This window comes from Salminus brasiliensis, chromosome 8 (assembly GCF_030463535.1).
Source record: "Salminus brasiliensis chromosome 8, fSalBra1.hap2, whole genome shotgun sequence".
NCBI lineage: Eukaryota > Metazoa > Chordata > Actinopteri > Characiformes > Bryconidae > Salminus > Salminus brasiliensis.
Genome location: NC_132885.1, coordinates 8,814,515 through 8,835,446, shown reverse-complemented (window position 1 = coordinate 8,835,446; position 20,932 = coordinate 8,814,515). Strand labels below are relative to the sequence as shown.

At 43.0% G+C, this 20,932-nt stretch overlaps 1 protein-coding gene across 10 annotated transcripts in view; it reads left to right on the top strand.

Moving 5' to 3' along the window:
* Positions 1-20,932, top strand: part of LOC140560885 (plakophilin-4-like) — a 155,881-nt gene that overhangs the window by 70,039 nt on the left and 64,910 nt on the right. For all 10 annotated transcript variants that reach the window (XM_072685523.1, XM_072685524.1, XM_072685517.1 and 7 more), the window contains one exon: positions 10,666-10,778. In XM_072685523.1, the coding sequence (XP_072541624.1) occupies positions 10,666-10,778 (113 nt within the window). The remainder of the gene's footprint in view (positions 1-10,665; positions 10,779-20,932) is intronic.

Genomic DNA, 20,932 nt, shown 5'->3' with positions numbered 1-20,932 from the left:
GCTTCCCCCAGGAAGACTGCCTCGGTGACCACAAACGCTGACACGAGCACAAAGAGAACATCAACACACACTCACACACACTCACACACACTCACTCCTACACCGGCACAACAGATTTGATCATGCTTGACATTTACCCTTTTAAACTCCAATGACCTGCAGGCGTCTAATAGCAGCACACTCACAGTTATTTACAGATTAGTAACACACACACACACACACACACACACTTTGCCCAGTGTTGTACTGTACTACATAGCTCCACACACTCATGCTATATTCTCCAGCGTGGCATCTGATCAGAGCCAGACCGATTCAGCTTTTTAACCGTCTGAGACGTGAATGTGAGACGTGAATTTCTCTGCATAATTCCGGAGTTCCAGAGTAATCGGATTCAGTTCGTTTCCTTAAAGCTGCTCTTCTTACCCGGGCTCCTTCCATCCGGCATGGCCGCCAATGTTCCGCTGAAGATGAATACGCTCCCATTGAGCATCGCTCTAATAAAGACCCTTGCGCGGATTAGAAATCCATTCGATTGTGGGCTGGACACAGAATGCAGTGCTTTACTGCTGTGGGGACTTGGCAGTCTTCTTTTTTGTGCTCACTTTCTGTATAGGAGTTCAAACTGGATGGATTGCAGGTGACTCTTATGTTTAGCCTGGGAATTATCAGAGGCTATAATATGTATATTTGGCTGGTCCTTAGAAGGAAGCAGTTCATGAACAGGTGGGAGGTTTGGGAGGTGGTTGAGGAGGCTGCTGTTGAGGAGGTTGCTGTTAAGAGTGATAAGGTTGATATTGAAGGGATGTTGAGGAGGTTGATGGGGCTGGGGAGGTTGATGGGGGCTGGGGAGGTTGATGAGGGCTGGGGAGGTTGATGAGGGCTGGGGAGGTTGATGAGGGCTGGGGAGGTTGATGGGGGCTGGGGAGGTTGATGGGGGCTGGGGAGGTTGATGGGGGCTGGGGAGGTTGATGGGGGCTGGGGAGGTTGGTGGGGGCTGGGGAGGTTGATGGGGGCTGGGGAAGTTGGTGGGGGCTGGGGAGGTTGATGGGGGCTGGGGAGGTTGGTGGGGGCTGGGGAGGTTGATGGGGGCTGGGGAAGTTGGTGGGGCCGGGGAGATTTGGTTAATGGGGTTGTTGAGGTTGCTGCAGAGGTTGGTGGTGTTTCTGTTAAGGTAGTGATTGTTGAGGAGGTGGTTGTTGAGGCTCCCCCTTACAGTTTGACAACTGTACACATGCATTTGTTAACAAGCTAACAACTACAGAACCTGGCTTTTAAAGTGAAAGAAGTCTGAGGACTGAGGCTGTCGAGTAAAAATACAGGATTCTGCGCAAATTACTCTGGTAAGACAACATTGCAATAGGTGTGGTGAGAGGTCTCGTGCAGCTTCACCAAACGTCCATAGTGGATGCAGTAGAAGCATTCTGCCTTGGATTGGGGATTACGGAGATGCCATTCTTACTATTACAGTCAATAATAAGACACAATCAACTAGGCCTGGACAATATGACGATATTTTATCGTACTGTGATAAATGTTGTTATGGTGCAGCTGCAAGTTTCATTACAGACAGTGTAATTAGACTGGTTTAATTAGATGAAGTGCGGCAGATGTTTCATAAGAATCACTGTATTCAGTACGGGAGAGTATCTGGAGAGTAATTTATAAGAATATGTCTCTACTGATGTGTTTAGTCTGATGTGATTTACATGTATCGTGATTATTGTGATAGTATTTTTACCATATACATATTACCGAGCCCTACAATCAAGGTAAAACTTGACATTGTTGCTGTAGATGTTGGATTAAATGCATTATTCACCTACAGTATTCTTCACAAGAGGCCTTTAGTAATACTGCCATTTATATGTGTGTGTATTTCCTATGCTATGGTCATAGATGGCTAGTGGTTGCAGTATGCCTTTGGCATGCTGCAGCACTAGGGCACAGATGGGCTAGCTGGAGGAAGCACAGTTCTACTTCCTGTGGCCAAAGCTGGGGTGAGGAAATGTGGCAGCTGCCCCTAAACGTAAGCATACCTACATCCCCAATGGACTGTGCTTGGGTTGATTAGACGTTGCATTAGCAGCAGTTCAGAAAGTTGCTGTTGGCTGTCATACGGAGGGAGCTCATGTTAGCCTTCACCTCCCCAGCACTGGTAGCATTGTATGATCGGAGGAGAGTGAGTTAGTAGGTGGGAATTTGAATGATTAAATATATAAAAATATTAAATTGCTGAACGTTTGCTACGTGGTGCAGCTGTAACTGTGCTTAGTAAAAGTGTTAATTATCATACCTGTCTTTTTTTTCCCCCATATTGCACACCTCCACCCTGGGCTGGTCCTAAACAAGATGAGTGCAGGCCTTGTATGTGCAGGAGTGCTGCAGGGAGAGCTGCTGTCTGTGGGAAGTGCGAGTGCAGCCTCCTGCTGTGGCCGTATAGCTCTGGTTGGAGGTTGTTCTATGCGATTGGTAGGTTGTGTTTGCCATATGGCTCTGGCAGACGCTCGCACCCATACAGCTCCAGCAGGGGCTTCTCTAATCTCTCCCCACGCACACTCTTGAGCATGTTCCATTACACTACGCTGTGTTGTAAAGTTTTGGGCAGGATTACAGTGTTGTTTGTCTAGAGGCAGTGGTGACATGGTGTTTAAGTCCAGGATGACGAAGCTAGCTCTGTCATTAGTGGTGCACATTTTGGATTACAGGGTTTAGAAGGATGGCGAAAGGTCTGATCGGCGATGTTGAATAGGCGCTGTCCAGATGGTAGGGCTGACTTGCCGTGTAGCCCATAGCATTTCTCCTGTGGATTAGAAAGTGAGGTGTCTGCTTAGCCCTCTTATGTTTGACATCTGACTAATGACTGATGATTCGTTCAGACCCCTTTATTTTTATTCCCTTCAGATGATTAAATCCAGCCCCATATATATATATGTGTGTATTATATATTGGCTATGTTGAGTTTTTGTTTTTGTTTTTTGATAGAAACTATGATCGTTTCTGAGTGATTTATTTATTTATTTATTTTTGCCACATTAACATAAGAGTAACTTGTATTTGAGGTAAATACATTGCGTTTATTTGTTATTTATTACAGGATATTACACTTTCATGCACAATAGCATCTCCTGCAATCCCACAAAAATTATTGTTATCGCCATAATCTATAAATTTAAAAGCATGCTGGCTTTGAGAGCTTTTATGTGAAACTTCAGATAATAGTCAACTGTTTTAATATATGTTAAATATGTTAATATAGTACATGAGAGAAAAAGCTGTACACACATTTATACATTTTAATTAAGGAGCTGCTTGTCTGGACAGTAAGTGTCTATTACATTCCTTTACATTAATATTAGAATAAATACAAATAGCATTGGTACAGATAGTGGTGGTGGTTCTCCATCACTGTGTTCATTAAAACATCTCCAAAGTTCTCCTCATGGAGTCTAGTATTATTTAAAGTTCTCGTCTGAACACCTGGTTTGGTAACTCAGTGCTTAATGATGGTAAATCAGGTGAGCGAATTAACTGATTTCTTCAGACTGATTCCTGTTCCTTTTACCTTCATCTGTTCTAATGTGATTAGAGGGCTTTGTACAGTATAAACTCTAAATATACATAAATACACAATAATATATACACACACACATTGGAAGACTGAGTATTGGCTGTTTTAATCCAGATCCATTCTTTACAAAAAATAATAATACAGCCACACACTTTTTCAGTAATATGTGCTCCTAATTAATACTGTAGTAAAATCACTTTCATTAATAACCGCTCATATAAAGTGAAATTCTGAACTGATCTGTTTTGCAGTGTAAAACCATCCTTATAATCCAGTCCGACTGACATTCCTGACACGTTCAGCTCCTACTTACTTTAAAACACTGTGAAATCACTTCATGTGTGGTGGTGGGGAGGGGTGGGTTTGGGGGTGGTATAGTGGTGCACGCTCTGAACTGGTAGATCTGTTGTTTATATCCAGCATCCTTCATGTAAAGTAAAGACTTTAAAGTGTGGTGAATTTGCGGCACTTTGATTTGGGTTTCTATAATGTGTGCATTTGCCGACTCCTCTGGGTTTTGAATGTGCTGTTCGCCGCTGTCTATGTGCTACTCCTGCTGGTAAAACTGCTGGTCTTTCCGTAGTAGTTTCTTCTCTAAACCAGACGCAATTCAGGAGTAAAGACGTGGAGGGCGTGTAATCCCTGTGGCGTGGGCAGAAAACAGCAGAAAATAGAAAAACGTCTAGAGGAAAATCGGCTCAGGCGCAGCCCAAGCACAAGAACCCCAGATATTACAGTTGATTTATATGTTCACCTGTTTTGTTCTCTTCTGAGAACGCTCCTCACTGCTGCAGGCTGAGGAGAATGTCTGCTTATGACTGTTAAAGGATGCTAGAGGGTGTTCTGCATAGCAGACATGGGTAAAACCAATGGATTGGAACTGGATCAGGCTTAAAATAGCCAATCCCCAGTTTGTTAAAATATTCCTGGAGTGGAGATGAGTCTGGTGCTTTAGGTCCTTCTGTCCTTCTGATTGTCTTGTCTTGCCCTGACAAATCTACATGCATTAGAATAGTAATAAATAATAATAAATAAATCACAAATTCTGCACATGTACTGCTGAAATGAAAGGCACTAAATGGACAAAAGTATTGGGACACATGCTCATTCATTTATCCAAAATCAGGATAATTAAAATAAATATATATGTATATATATATATAGTTTATCCTATTTCTGTTCGATTAACTGTCCAGGAAAGGCTTTCTACTAGATTTTGAAGCATTGCTGTGAGGATTTGATTGCATTCAGTGACTAGAGCAGTGGGATCAGGATGTTCGATCACCACCCCACCTCGTCCACAATTCCCCATCTCCTCTCAAAAGTTTTGGATGGAGCGACATCCATCATTCTCACAGTTCAGCAGCTCAGTGCCATTGTCTTTTTACCCCTCTGGACCACACCTGGTATTAGACATGGCAGTACTTCTCTATGGGGACTAGAAAAGGTGTGTTTGTGTGTGGGAGTGGGTGTATTTGCACATCTGTGTCCGCAAAGGCTACGACGTAAAGTTGCAGCTGAATGAATTCATTAGAAGGGGTGTCCACAAACATTCGACATAGTTGTATATGTGAGTTTAGGCTGAACGTGCAGGTTTGTGACCCCTTTTAAAGCCCATGAACGCTCAGCCTTGGTATATCCTGTACTGAACAGTCCTGTTAGTACAAGTACAAGAGCAGACTGAAAGGCAGATGGAGATGGAATGAGGCAGAGAGAAATAGTATGCCTGTGATTCACAAGGATCCTGTTTGCAGTCTCAGTCCGTGTCTTCGTCTCTCGGGACTGTGTGTTAAGTTTTGGTTTTGTCCTTGTCCTGTCTCGTTTCTAATACACTGCCCTTCAAACCCGCCAAAACCCATGTTTCTCTCTGTCTTCTTTCTTTTCCTCCCCCAATTTAATCGTGGCCAATTCCACATGATGCTCACACATGGCGATACCAAGCTGGGAAGATGAAAGCGAGCATGGGATTCCCCAGCACCACGTCTTTTCAAACTCTTATAGGACAGCTCAGCAGTCTTTCAGTAGAACACTATGGGCCATAATTTAGCGGACTTGGGCAAGCCGTCAACCGTGCATCACGCAACTCGATTTAGGGCTTGTCGGTGTGTCTTTGCTATCGCAACGACTTGTATTACATACAGAACCACGCTGGACTTCAGTCAGCTCTTTAGAGCGTGTGGATGTGTGGAAGGCAGACTGCATGGCTAGGGGCTTGATTTTTATACACCTGTGGTAATGGGACTGAATGAAACACCTGAAATCAGTGGTTAAGAGGGTGTCCCAATACTTTTGTCCCTATAGTGTGTGTCAGGTGGGGGGTTAAGTCCAAATCTCTCCCTCGCTCGCTCTGATCCAAATGACTTCATTAGCCTGCTTTGTAATGACCACCTGTTTTCACAGCACTGAAAACAGTGCTTCACACAAATGAACCAACAACCATTTAGAGTTGTGTATACACTCAAAACTCCTAGACCTCATCATATGCATGATCTCTCTCTGTGCTCTCTCTCTCTCTCTCTCTCACACACACACAGACTCTTACTTTTCCATTGCTGTAATCCCCTCTTTCCCTCCACCCTGTGTTTAGGTGCGCAGACAGTAGCTCCAGCTGGGTGTAGCTGCACTGCGCTGAGCGTATTGAGAGTCCTGGCTTGCTTGCAGTGGGCTGAGTGTGGGGAAGCCTCTGCTCGAGGCTGACTGAGAGAGATTCAAGGACGAAAAAAGAATCCCTGTGGATGAGCATTTGTGAGCCTGTTGAAAAGACGTGTGTGTTGTAACACTTTTTGATTTCTCAGTGAGTGAGAGTGAGAGAGAGCGAGAGAGAGAGATGCTTCGAGCTGCTAAGACTCTAGAGCATCATGTGGATTTCACCTCTGCAATGAACTTAATATCTAAATCACTCAGGTAAAGTCAGGTCAGGTGGCTGTTAATGCGCTATTCATGCGTGGAGAAAGAAACCGTGTATAAAGCACTGCGGAATAAAAGGTAGACGTGAGCCCAATCTCATCCATTTGCCCTGTCAGCACAATGTTAAGAGCCCACTGTTCTTTTATTTTGCAGCTGAATTTTGCTTAAGTAGTGCTTTACGCTGCAAAAATCTAAACATACTTAAAGCAGCCATGACATTCAAATCTGTCAACAGGTGGGATCTACATATTAGGCAGCAAGTGAGTGAGCAAGCAAGCAAGCAAGCAAGCTCTTAAAGGTGCTAAAACCAGGAAAATGGTAAGAAGTGTAAGAATCTGAGACACAACTGCGATGGCTAGACGACTCGGTCACAACGTCTCCAAAACATCAGCCAGGTTTTTTGGGGTGTGTGCAGTATGCAGTGGTAGGTACTGACCAAGAGTCCTCCAAAGAAGAACAACCAGTGAACCAATGGCAGGGTCATGTACACCCAAGGCACCGTCTGGTCTGATCGCACAGAAGAGCTACCGTAGCACAACCTGCAGCCTTTCAGAGTCCATTCCTCGATGAGCTCAGTTGTCATATATGGACTACATGGACATAGGAGTGAATGGTACACCTTAACAAGGTACCAGTGTTTGCATACTACAAACTACAAACATATTTTACTGGCTAATATGAGAACCGCAGGAAAAAGGGCCCCAGTTTGCCTTTATTTTGGTTGGTACCATACATACCATCCCATAATGAGGGTGAAGAATAAAGGAGCCAGAAGATGATGTAGGATTATCAGAAGTTAGGTGGACTTGTGTTTTTGTGCTTCAGCTTTTGTATTCAGAGCGCTCTGTGCGCTTTAGAGGGCTGTTTCTGAACAAGCTGGACATTATCGTAAACGATTTCTCACTGTAAATCGAGCCAAAGAATAGATCCGCTGGTGTGTTGAGAGTTGGTATACGCCAGTGTAGACTTTCAGCCAGAAAATGGCCCTTTCAGATGACGGGAAAATGGAATTCAATCAAATCTCACCAGGGCCACGTTGTTTTCTGTGCTTGCAGAATGAGCCAGGGAACCTACGATGTAGACTGACTGCCTGGAAGCTGGGTTGGACGTGTGTGTGTGTGTGTGTGTGTGTGTGTGTGTGTGTGTGTGTGTGTGTGTGTGTGTGTGTGTGTGTGTTTGTTGTAGTACTGATATGGACAACAGTACTGAAATTAAGGCCTTTAAAAAAAGACCTGAAAAAAAAAAAATCCTGCTTTTGTTGGAGTAACTGTCTCTACTGTCCACTGACTTTCCACTAAATTTTGGAGAAGCATTGCTGTGAGGATTTGATTGCATTCAGCGACAAGAGCATTAGGATCAGGTCAGGATGTTGCATGATCACCTTCCAACCTCCTCCCCAACTCCCCAGCTCATCCCAAAAGTGTTGAATGGAGCACCATTAATCTAGAGAACACAGTTTCACGCTTTATACCCCTCTAGCCCACGTCTGACGTTAGGCACGGAGCCAATAGGTTCATGTTCATCTGCTTCAGAGAGACCTATTCTATTGACCGCACTTCTCTATAGCGACTAGACAAGCTGCTTGTGTGAGCATTTGTACATCTGTGTCAGCAATGGGTGCAGCTTAAAGTAGCTGAATGCGCTCATTAGAAGGGGTGTCCACAAATATTCAGACATTGTGTGTGTGTGTGTGTGTGTGTGTGTGTATATATATATATATATATAATGTGTGTGTTCTAAGCAAAAGTTTGGGCACCCTGCATGGGCAGTACTTTTTGTAGCAAGCTAAGAGTCGTTTTCCTGTTTGTGGATTTGATTTTCAAACCCAGTGAAGAATCCAGCTTTCCTCTGTCCCAATACAGCGTTTCCTTTATTTGCATATTCAGCCTGGAATTCGGACACAAGTTTCTTCTGTTTGGCAAACTTTGGCCTGTCTGTGTGAGAGAGAGAGAGACTAAGGGGGAGAGAGAGAGACGGGGACGGCGTTTGAAGAGTGGGGGTTGTTGAAGTTGAATAGGTGAGGTCTTCTCCTCAGTTGGTCTCTTTCACATGTATGGGGCAGCTCACCTTGGAAGTGACTGCAGATTAGAGCAGACGCTATTAATCTGTAAAGCACTTTAGACTCTGTGGACAAAGAGCAGCGTTTACAGCCCAAACAGGAATGAGTCTGGAGCCTTTCTTTAAGTTCAGGCTCATTACTGCTGCTGAATATGCGGGATGAGGAGGATTCTCTCTTTTACCTAATGAGAGAGAGTCATTTCTGACCCTTGGGTGAGCAAAGAAACAGGTTTTGGGAGAGCTGTGTGTGTGTGTGTGTGTGTGTGTACATATTTATATGTAGTAATATTTATTACTACATATACATTTACATATATATTTACCTTATATAACCTAAAGGGTGTACTTGCCCTCTCTCTGTCTGTCTGTCTTTCTTACACACTCTCTCTCTCTCTCTCTCTCGTTCTTACACACTCTCTCTCTCTGTCTTTCTTACTCTATCTTCTCTCTCTCTCTCTCTCTCTCTCTCTCTCTCTCTCTCTCTCTCTCTCTCTCTCTCTCTCTGTCTGTCTGTCTGAGATGAGGAGGAAAGAGGAGTGATTAGACGGAGGAGACTGAGTGGAGAGAGTGAGCAAGACACTGAACAGGGGGCGAAGGAGAAGAGGGAGAAGGGGGTGGAGCAGTGGTCACACTGCAGGCTGTGCTCGTTCAGCCCACACACTCCCAGACGCGCACACACACATGCACACACACACACACAGCAGTGTTAGAGGAGCAAAGGCAGCAGGCAGAACAGAGAGGGAGAGAGAGCAGTGAGTGGACGCTGAAGTGAAGGATATTATGCTGAAGAGGGTGAACTTCAATTACTGCCCAACAGCCTGTCTGCTCTGCTGCTTACGGGGAGGTGAGTGTGTGAGTGTGTGAGTGTGTGAGTGTGTGAGTGTGTGAGTGTGTGAGTGTGTGAGTGTGTGTGTGTTGGGCCTGTGCTCGTTGAACTCGAATCCACAGAATCATGGAAATAAAATAAGTGACTTCAGAGAGAGAAGACTGGTTTGTGCTGGGCTGGGGAGGTGTGAACACAGGCCTTGGGGTGTGTGCTGTTGCGGTGTGCCATGTCCATCATAAAAGAAGTTCTAAGAAGGTCTAAAGTCACTCTGAATGAGTAGCTACGGTTATAAAGAGCTTATTGAGGAAAGCTGTGTGTGTTTATAGATGATGTATATCTGTAGCTGTGGAACACTGAAGCTTTCTTAACTTTTAATGGAAATAAATAGTCATTGTGGATCTCAAGTTATTTATTTATTTAGTCATTTGGATACACACACATTGGTACTTCTTCATGATCTGGACCAATAGAAATGCTCAAAAATAACTAAAGGTAAGAACGTAAAGTTGCCATATTGGAGAAAACAAGGTTTAAGCATAAGATTCATTGTTGGCTGATGAGGAATCACCAAAGATTTAGTAGCCTGGATATACACAATATATGGACAAAAGTAATGGGACACCTGTTCATTCATTGTTTCATTTAAAATCAAAGGTTTTAAAAACGTTATCCTGCTTTTGTTGGAGTAACTGGCTTTCTAAAGAAGGAAAGAAGGAAGACCTTCTACAACATTGCTGTGAGGATTTGATTGCATTTAGCGACCACAGCATTCGGGAGGTCAGGGTGTTGGATGATCACCACCCCACCTCATCCCCCAACTCCCCAGCTCATCGGAAAGTACCAGAGACCACAGTTCTTCCACTGCTCCTGTGTGTGTATGTGTGTGTGTGAGACCTGTAGATACTATACACTGCCTGAACACTGGACAGTGTAGCAGTGTTTGTGTAGTTGGGGCACACTTGGATGTGTAGACCTCAAAATGCAGTGAGAGAGCAGGATTAAATAGAAGACTCCCTCGAGTGCAGTACACTATATGTGACCTGGATCTGAGTATTATACAGTGTGTGTGTGTGTGTGTGTGTGTGTCTTTCTCTGCTGGTGCTGCTTCTCTGCCTCTGACACATTAGTAGCATCATCATCACTCTCATTAGCCACATCAGCAGTCGCCACACATCAGCTCTTCCCTGCTGAGGCGCTCTGGTCCGCCGATGCTGTCGGGATTCCGGTACCTCACCAGATCTCAGCGATCTGCTGCCGTTGCCCTAACGGCTCCTAACTTTCCCCTTTTTGTTTGTTGCCGTAGGAGCTCCAGTTTGAGCGGCTCACCAGGGAGCTGGAGGCAGAACGACAGATCGTAGCCAATCAGCTGGAACGATGCAGGCTGGGGGCGGAGTCACCGGGAGCTGCGAGCGGCAGGTACAGAGCACGGGCGCAAAGCACACCCGCACACACAATACACATGCAGCCACACACTCAGCATGACCCTGGTGCTCTCCCAGAGAACGGCAGATGCCCTGTTGCAGTAAGCTTCCTCTGTTTATTATATGAACCCGTCAGATCTGGCGTTTTATATAATGGCTGGCAGCTTTTTATGTTGTGGAAATTTAATGATAAATGAACTGAAACAGCTCAAGATGTCTTAGAATTAAATTTTTTAATGTGTTTTAAAGTTAAGCGACTGTGTAATTTGATTAATTTGATAAATTGATCACTTGTAAGTATTGAAATATTAACAATAGCACACACAGACAAGGTGCATAGACAGTAAGTACAGTAAATACAGACTTTAAAAGGTTTATGGAATTTTATAGTGCAAACCATATTTGCTAATATTACACACTAAATATAAATGTTGTACTAATATAATATGCGTATATATAAAGTGTAAAAGATACTGCACTAGTAATAGAGTATGTCGTCTGAGTGGTTTACAGGTGTTTTGTGTGTTAAATGGAGATGCATGATGAAGTAAACCAGGTCTTATGTACAAAGATAATAGTATAATAAGAAGTGTTTAAAAGCATCTCAGCTGATATGTTAACAAAGAGCATGGTGCAGGTAATGAGCATTGCACTGCCCTCATGCACAATGTGGTATATTAATTTGTTTTTCACATTTAATATCATATGAATCTGGCAGTTGTTCTTTACGTTACGTCACAGTTTCGTGATGAATGGACCAATAGAAATGCTCCAAAATTACTCTGAATAAGATCATTTTACATTGACTTCTATTGAAAGTGTAAAAATTGTAAAATTGCCATCTGAGGCATTGAAGGTTTTTGTCCGATAGCGACGATTAGCAGCTTAGTGTAGAAGTATAGTGCTTACAGCAGAAATGTATATAGGGTATAGGGGCCGTATTGGTGTTTGCTGGTGGAAGATGAGGTATTTGATTGATTTAAACTTGATTAAATGTTGCTGGTGTCTCTACTGTCCTGTTTTGCAAAACAATATATAATTATTTATTTATTTATTGGTTACTTCTCAACATCAAAACAGGCTTAAAATCTCAAAATGCAGAACATAACTATGTTCTACACACTGTAAATTGATTTTCTGTGTAATTCAATGTGTATCTTACTGTGAAATTAAATATGTAATTATATTTTAATGGTACAGCAAAGTTTACTTCAATAACAGTTTGTTTCTATAAACTTTAAATTAGTCTACAGTATAAGGATGGTCCTTGACACTCATACACCCCAAACATAACTTGAATAATTTGTTTACTAATTTAATCCATTTATTCTTATTAGAATGTCTTTGATTAGCTTGCCCAGAGGTGTTCGATTTGGGGTAGAAACCTGCAAGAAACCAAACACCTGCAAGATAAGCTTTAGAGACCACTGAGCTAAACTGCATCTCCAGCGTTTCTTCTCAAATCAGGGGTATTAATAGAGAGTTTGTCCCACATGTGCAGCAGTAACAACCTCCACTCTTCTGTAACCGATTTACACTAGAGCTTTGACGATTTACACTAGAGCTTTGAAGATCTGATTGCATTCAGCCTCTGTGAGGTCAGGAACTGTAGTGGGATGATCAGTTCTGGAGCCAACTGCCACTCAAAGGCTTCTCAGAAGTATCGGATTGAGCGCCATCACCCCCCAGGAAACCCAGCCCGATGTCTTTGTCAGCAGTGGGTGCACCTTAGAGTAGCTGGAGTAATTGGATGGGCTGTCTGAACGTATATCAGACAGTTTATACCACTGTGAAAATGAAATGGCCAGCTCCTGCTGCAGTTTTGTCTCGCATGTAAACTCCCTTAACAGTCTTCCTAGCTTTCCAATTTATTCGGCTGCTAATGAGTTATAATGCCGACTAGCACAGAGAGCTCCAAAGCACTGATCCAAAAAAAAAAAAAAAACTAATCCAGAAAGAGCACATTTGTAAAAAATTACTGAGCTTTTCCAGCAGAAGTGGCTTCATTTCCATACACTCAGGCTTACTGTGTGTGTGTGTGTGTGTGTGTGTGTGTGTGTGTGTGTGTGTGTGCGCGCACACTCTCGCTCATCTATAATTTAGTGTGATTGTATGGAGTAGTTGAGCTGCTTGCGACTGGTGTGAAATGGTTTGTAGGTTATTTTTGAAGCTGTGCTGTACATGTTATGTTTGCCTATAGGTCTGCTGTCTGCACACCGAGAAGAGCTTGCCTTCTGTCAAGATGCTTGACTGCATGCACACACACACACACACACACACACACACACTATGACAGACATAGACAATTCTGCCTTGGCCTGTGCGTCTTGCTCAGCAGGTTCTTTACTGATGTTAGAACAGAGTGTGGATGATATGGGCATGTACATGGTAATCTGTACTCTAGTAGTGATGGTTATAGCCGAAACCACACAACCGTGTCTATTTGAGGGTGGTGAACACCTTAACATGGCTTGAGGTAAGAGTGTTGGTTCGTTTTTGAGCGATGCTAATTGGTTAGGTACAGTATACCATATCATGTATGTCACGTATGTCAAGACGAGACTCTTGATTCAGTACATACAGGTATCAGACTTTTACTCACAGTTAGTTACTTCTCATTTTGCTTGTTTGTGTGTTCTGTCGTCAAGTGAAACTATAGGAGAACAGTTAGGGCTCTATCTTACACCCTGCACAAGGCGAGTCGCAGTGCTATAAAAATTGCTATCTTCCACCATGCCAACAGTCTATTTTATGCGTTGTTTAAATAGCAACGCTGCTTGCGAATATATCTTCTCAGATGGGCGTGGTGGTCTCAAAATGAAGTGTGTTCAGGTACATTTCTGGCGTATTGCTGTCTTGGCAACGGAAAACACAGGAGCCCCACTGAAAGCTGAAAACAACATAGGCAGACGTCAAGTCAGACATTCGTTGCTGTCTCTGTAGTGAATTTTCAATCGTCAATTTACCCCCGTTTTGCACCACTGAAATAGGAATACACCAAAGTCAGACCGCACCTGACTCTTAATGGGGAAGGCGAGTGACCCACTGATTGGTTTACTGCACATTACGCCAAAAGCACACCTATGATTAATGACGAGACGTAGTACATGCCTTTAGTGCGCTTCGAGCCACGCAAGGTGAACTTTTCGCGTCGTTACGATAGAAAAGAAGCACGAAACGCCATAAATCAAGCTGCGCGGCCTGTGGTTTGCAGAAAGATCGCTAAAATAGGGCCCTTAATGTTCACGGTGCTGTGGTTTTTGAAGAGATGATATTTCCTTATTATGAGATGATATTGATTCATATTGTAATTTCTAAATGACTAAATGCAATGTTTGTGTAGTGTTTCTATGCAGCTGCAGGCTCAATGTGAATGGATTAGGCTGAACTCGACTGTGGTGTTCTGAAGTCTCTAATATTGGACTTTAATAATGATGCATGCTCTAATAATATGAGAGCGGAATTTATAGTATTTATGCAGATTAATATAATTGTCAGGAAGATCTTGGTTAGTTTAGTTCTACTTTAGCAGTGAGCAGCGGATGATGGACGGTTCTCCAACCAGTACTTTTGGAATGAGTTGGGGAGTTAGGGATGAGGTAGGGTGGTGATCATCCAACATCCTGGCCTCACTTATTAGTCTTGCTGCTGAATGCAATCCAGTCTTCAAAGGAATGCTTTAAAGTTTAGTAGAAAGCCTTTCCTGGGTGTTTTTTGTTTTTTAAATTCCCTTGACTTTTGCAGAAGAAACAAATAAGTGAACATATGTCCCAAAACTTTTGTCCATAGTGTATATCTCTGGGCTTTCCTGTGAAATCCTCATTTCTGCATTTTTGATAACTGTAATTTTTGGATCTGGCAGTTGCATTCAGTGTAAATGGACCAATAGAAATGCTCCAAAATGACTTGGAATAAAATCTTTTTTACATTGACGACTTCTGTAATTTTTTGAGATACAAGGTTTATATATGCTGCATTAGCCACATAGCTAATTAGCTACATAACTGACATAGAGTTTTGTCCTAGCAACTGCTTTCTTTAGTGCTAGCAGCTGCTGTGTGTGTGTGTGTGTGTGTGTGTGTGTGTGTGTGTGTGTGTGTGTGTGTGTTGGTTTCTCACAGCAGGGTGAAAAGTGTGTGTAAATGTGTGGATTTGTTAAGCTGTGTGGATGTGTGGGATTGCGAGTGTGCGCTATTGGCAGCACTGTAGGTTAATGAGGTGGAGCAGAAAGGCAAATCCTTGTGCAGGCTCTTATCCATCCCGGGCTATTATTTCTGCTTTCAGGCCCACCACTCTGGACCACTCGGGTCTGCACTGTCTAGAGCTGCACATGATAAAAGAGGGCTTCTTTCTTTCCTTTCTGCCAGAGCCAGGTGTTCTGCAGGTCAGGGCTGAGCGGCCTCGGCTCATCAGAGGAGGTTTGAGGCCAGGCTGAGTCTGGAGTTTACTTTGGAGGAGTGTGCTCTAAGCACAGCTCTGCTCAAACACATCCCTGACCTGCTGGACGCCAGCTGGTGGGTGTGTGGGTCCACACTTACTTCTTAAGTAGTTGGTGTGTGTGCACGCATGTGTGTGAGGGTGTAGGCGTGCCGAAATGAGTGTAAATATGGGTCTTGATACGATGTGATTGCACATCATTTCAAAGAAGAGAGAAATTGCAGTCATGTGCATGTTTTAATTATTTTTATTTAAACACTCGTGAAAAAATTAGGACACCCTATGAGATTGGACATTTGATTTTCGGGTCTACCGTTCTATGACTTTTGAGTTTGAGCCATTCCTTGGTAGAGTTAATGGAATGTTTTGGGTCATTGTCATGTCGCATGGCCCACCTCCCTCCCTCTTTAACTTCCGTTTTTATACAGATGAACTCACGTTTTCCTCAATCAGAGAGCTTACCAGGCCCTGCCTAAGCAAAGCAGCCCCAGACCATTACATTTGCACCTCCATGCTTCACAGTTGGTATTGCCTGTATGGCCTGTATGTGAGTTCATCGCCATCCTCAGCGTTAACGTTAGTTAAAGTTATCAAATACTTAAACACAGTAGAACTTAATAGAATTAACATTACTGACCATATGCATTTCTGGATGTTCAGCTTTCTAAAAATCTGTATCAACGACTAGTGAGTCAGACCCTAGTGAGTGCACCCTGCATGAGCTCATATTAGAGCCCTGAAACCCTTCACCTTCTCCACCTGCTCCCCTCTCGTAGACAAGAGCTGCCAGGGGCTGAGAGTAGAATGGCAGAGGCAGAGTGCAGATGGCAAGGAAGCAGGTTATATACTACCTTTAAGTTTGTGGGTTTCCTCTTTGTGTCTTAACTCCTTAAACCCTCTATAGGCCTACAGTTCAGTTCTTCACCCTCATAACTGCATTGCTCTCATAATTAACATCAGTTTCACCTCCTAAAATACTTCACACCCTAAAACAGAACCCTGTGGGACGCCACAGAATATGCTAAACTGTTACCAACTAGTTCATAGTAGTTTCTGCATTAATAACCAGATTAATAACAGAACAATACAGCTAGGGTTCAAAAGGAATGCATTTTATAATCTTTTAAAGACCAATTATGTTTCTTTTTAAGGGAATACAGGAAATGGAGATGCAGGTACAAATACTGGTTTATCCTAGGAGTATAACGGTACATAAATAATCACAGTTTCAAACCTCACCGTTTGACCTTGTGGAAACAACGAGGAAAAGCACTGCCCCCAATTGCATAATGCTACATTTCTCCTTATTGATTTTGAACAGACAGACGTGCAAGTCACAGTTTGTTCCACTTAGTGTGCCACAACCCCCCCCCCCCCCACCCCCACCCCCACCCCCAACAGTTCCCCCCGAGGTAGTTGGACAGCCTGTGGTGTGTTAAACAGTAAACTGTAAACATTAGCAGGTTTGATTGTTGTGCACATCTGTCCATCACCGACAACACTCCGTCCTCGGCCAATCCACCATGAATTCAAAGGGTGGAAATTAGAAGTGAAAAGGCCGGAATGGTTCCCGGTAATGTACCCGCTACAGTTCACACTTAAACCCTCCCAGTAATTTCCTGGGAATGTTGCTAGGTCTCATGCTGCGTCGACTTTACTAGGATTTCAACTCCAGCTTCTGTTCTTACTTAACCCCTTCCTGTTTAACTACAGTTACATTCACAGGTAGGACGCCTTTTGACAGGCTGTGTAGTGTAAGAAAGAACGAAAGGACTGATGACGGAAGGAAAGAGGAAAGACAGGCTTGTGGAAATGTAAAGGATGGACTTATCGTGAGGAAGAGCAGGCTTGACCGATGAAGATAGGGAAAGAGATAATTGACAGATAGCTGGATTAATGGCTGGGACGCACAGTTTGGCCGGCTGAATGGATGGACGTATCAAAATAGAGAAGCGGTTGCATAGATGGATAGAGATAAGAAGGCCACTCGCAAGTAGACTGAGCGAGAGAGGGAATGATGAATGGTGAGAGGGTGGGAGTGATGGCTGGGCGTCCATGTGAAGGATGGACGCTCATTTGTGTTCCGGTTTGCTCTGAAGACAGGCAGGGCACCTGTGGTCAGAAGCTAACCAATGATGAATGGGGTAGAGGGTGACTGACAAATAGAGCATGACAACAGATGGACTGCAGTCTGTAATTGAACACAGTAGTTGTCAACAGTTTGGACAGACCTGGTTGAGTGGCATGTTTTTCATCTTAAAACATCTTAAAAAAGAGTGAGGGGAAAATTCAGATTTCAATGGTTTGAGTCCCTTAAGAATACAATGATCACAAAGCTTAGACTTGAAATCGTCACTATTAAGTGACTAAGTTGATTTCTTCGTATACATTATGAGTTTATTTCATTACTAAACTGTACATCAGCTCTGTTATGCAAAAACTTAATATACAAAAGGCAACTTTACAGAATAAGGTAACAACTTTCTGAATATTCAATGATAAATTGTACTGTTAAAAGATTTTCTTCCTTTTCAAGTCAAGTCAAATCAAGTCAAATTTATTAGTATAGCACTTTTTACAACAGTTGTCACAAAGCAGCTTTACATAATTAGTAATTAGTAAAAGACAGAAAAAAAGAAATAACATAAGAAGACATAACGGATCCAAGACCCCCAGTGAGCAAGTCAACGGCGACATGGGCAAGGAAAACCTCCCAAAGAGCTGGAGGAAGAAACCTTGGGAGGAACTAAGACTCACAAGGGGGACCCGACCCGTCCTCCTCTGATCAGAACTATTTAAATATTATTGTTGAAAGTTACCAAACCATCTATACTGTTGAACTGCTCTGATCATAATCATAATATAATGTAATACTTAATATTGTCATGGCAGTGAAGGTCAGAGTAATGATAGTTAATAGTGGTGATATTAATAGTGGCAGATTTAGTCCGTATTTTATTTGTTTCAGTATTAGTCTGTTCATAAAGAGCAGCTGCTGAATATATGTGCTGTATCTCCTTTTTTTTGTGGTACAAGAACGTTGTGTGACAACGAAGTGGTAGTCTTGTGTAGTGCCGTTTTGTGTTGCATCATGGTCCTCGAGCAGTGTGAATTAGTAAAATAGGTAGGATAAGTGGTAAAAATATAAGTAGTAAATAAATTGTAAAAGTACAATAAGTAAAGTAAGTACTAAAATTAGCAGTATATGTGGTCAACTACTTGTACTGTTCATTTTAATACTATGTATTAATAAATATGAAATATAAGTTGTATACATGTCATACAGTAGTAAAAAGTAATAGAAGTAGTAAAGCAAGCAGCATAAGTGGTAGGTTAAGTAGTGCAAGTTATAACTGTTAAGCAGTAAAATATATAGTGTAAGTGGTACAATTAGTAGTATAAGTAATGTAACAAGCAGCATAGGTAGTAATTTAAGTAGTGTAAAAAGTAATACGTAGGAAAACAAGCAGAATAAGTAATAATATAAGTGTTGTAACACAGATTACGTATTGAGTATTTATTAAAATAAGTATTAGTAGCGTAATAACTAATAGAAGCAGTAAAGCTGGTAGTGAAAGTAGTAAATATACATAGTAAGTGGTAAAAAATAAGCAGTATATGTAGTAAAACATAGTCCAAGTTTAAGTAGGGCTAAATTGTAAAAGTGCAACTCTAAAGTAGGTGGATCTCATAAAGTGTGTGGTGAATGGAAGTGTGACATGGTTGTTTCTAATGAGGCAAATGCAAAGTGAATGTGTGAATGTAGCAGAATTATTGCCCTTACTTCAGCAGATATTCAACACTGATACAATCTTAATAGCCCCTCCTCTATACAGTGGAGTAGCCACCACTGGGGCATTGTTGGCTCCGGCAATAGCCAACCCCTCCTCACCCCTCCGTCCCCTCCCCCTAATGCTTCAGATGGAGTTTTTTAGTTGATAGAGGATTAATCCAACAAGCATTCACTACATGGACCCACAGTGCTGAAACATGCTTACTAAACTTTTCTAATTCATGCTTGTATGATTTCTCCACATGCTTATCCACATGCAAATGCATACAGACATCACTCATGCATACACATGCGGACACACACACACACATTCATTCAGCCTCATCAGCAAGTTAAGTGGCCGTTCACACCTCTGCTGAACGGCGCTAAATTGCCGTCTTTTCATTCGGGGCGCTCCAGCAGAGCAGGCGATCTCTCTGCGTCCTCTTTTAATTGGCCTCCTCTTCTGTGGCATCCTGATTTGGGAGCAATAATTCCATAAGCTCGTTTGGAGCAGCCGTGACGGCACCTGCATGGCAATGGCGTCCTACTCGGAGGTCACGGAAAAGAAGACCAGAGCCCAGTCTCACGCTACAGAAGATCAAGTGTAGCACAGACTATCTGTAGATATACAGAGCTCTGGGCAGAGGGTTTAAGCAGCTAAGCACGTTATTTAAAGCATTTCTCTCAGCAGTGAGAGTTTTTACTGTAGGAACTCCAGATCCAGTAAAATCCAGTAAAAAGGAAGAGGAGCTTCTCATTCTGAAGAAAGTAGTGAGATCTTGTCGGTGAGCTAGTCTGAAGAACAGAGCTCAGTTCCTCCAGGTCTCTCCTGGACGCCCCCCCCCCAGTCCAGCCAGCACAGCGTGGAGGATGTGTTGAACTCCAGCAGCAGCAGCAGCAGCAGCAGCTCACCTGATTTACCATCATTAAGCCCTGATTTACCACCAAACCAGGTGTTGATCTGAGGAGAACTCTAAATAATACTAGACTCCATGAGGAGAACTTTGGAGATGTTCTAATGATGAACACAGTGATGGAGAACCACCACCACCTTCTGTAGGAGTGTTATTATTAGTGTTTATTCTAAGATTAGTGTTCTACCAGGGGGCTGCTAAAACTTTGGCACAGTACTGTGTATATACTGTTTTTGCTCTGGTCACTATTACTAAGTGTAGTTGTTGTTGGACCTGAATGGGATCAAGCCTATTTACAGTACCTTACAGTATGTAGGTGCTGTGGGAGACTGGGGTTCGATTCCCGGTCTGGGTGACTTTGCTGCGCTACACCAATAAGAGTCCTTGGGCAAGACTCCTAACACTACACTACGCTCTGGATAAGAGTGTCAGCTAAACGCCACAAACGTAATGTAAATGTAACGGACATTATCCGTAACCTGTGACAGTGAAGCATGTTTCTTAGATGGTGTCAAGCAGTTGAAATAAATCTGTACTACAGACCCGGTTTAAAATGGGAGCTGAGAACAGTCTCTGGAGCTGGAGACCGTTTGGTCTACGCTAATTACCAGAGCATTTCTAACACAGCGTTTAGTTTTCCGTTGGCAGTGCAGGACTCTGATCTGCAGCACTGTGGGGAGAGTAGATGTGATGTTGCTGCTCATTATAGCGGGTTTGAGTGGCAGGCCATTTTGGTGCTTTTGTGCGCGCTGAAAGCTTGTGTGGAGGAAGAATGTGCTTTTTCTGAAGGTTTGCTGCTCGTGTTGGTGAAGTGTGGTAAGTGAAGGATTTGGTGTGGGCGTTCCACAGCTGCTTTTATCGGACCTCAGAATGGAACGGAGGATGTGGGTGTGAGTGAAAGCCTCAGATTTAGGGGAAACTCTCTGTCTTTTTGTTCTCTCGTGTTCTAGCTTTCTCTCTCACTCTCCTCTCTCAGCCAGTCGTACTCACCATTTCCTTCATATCCATATATCCTGTGTGTGT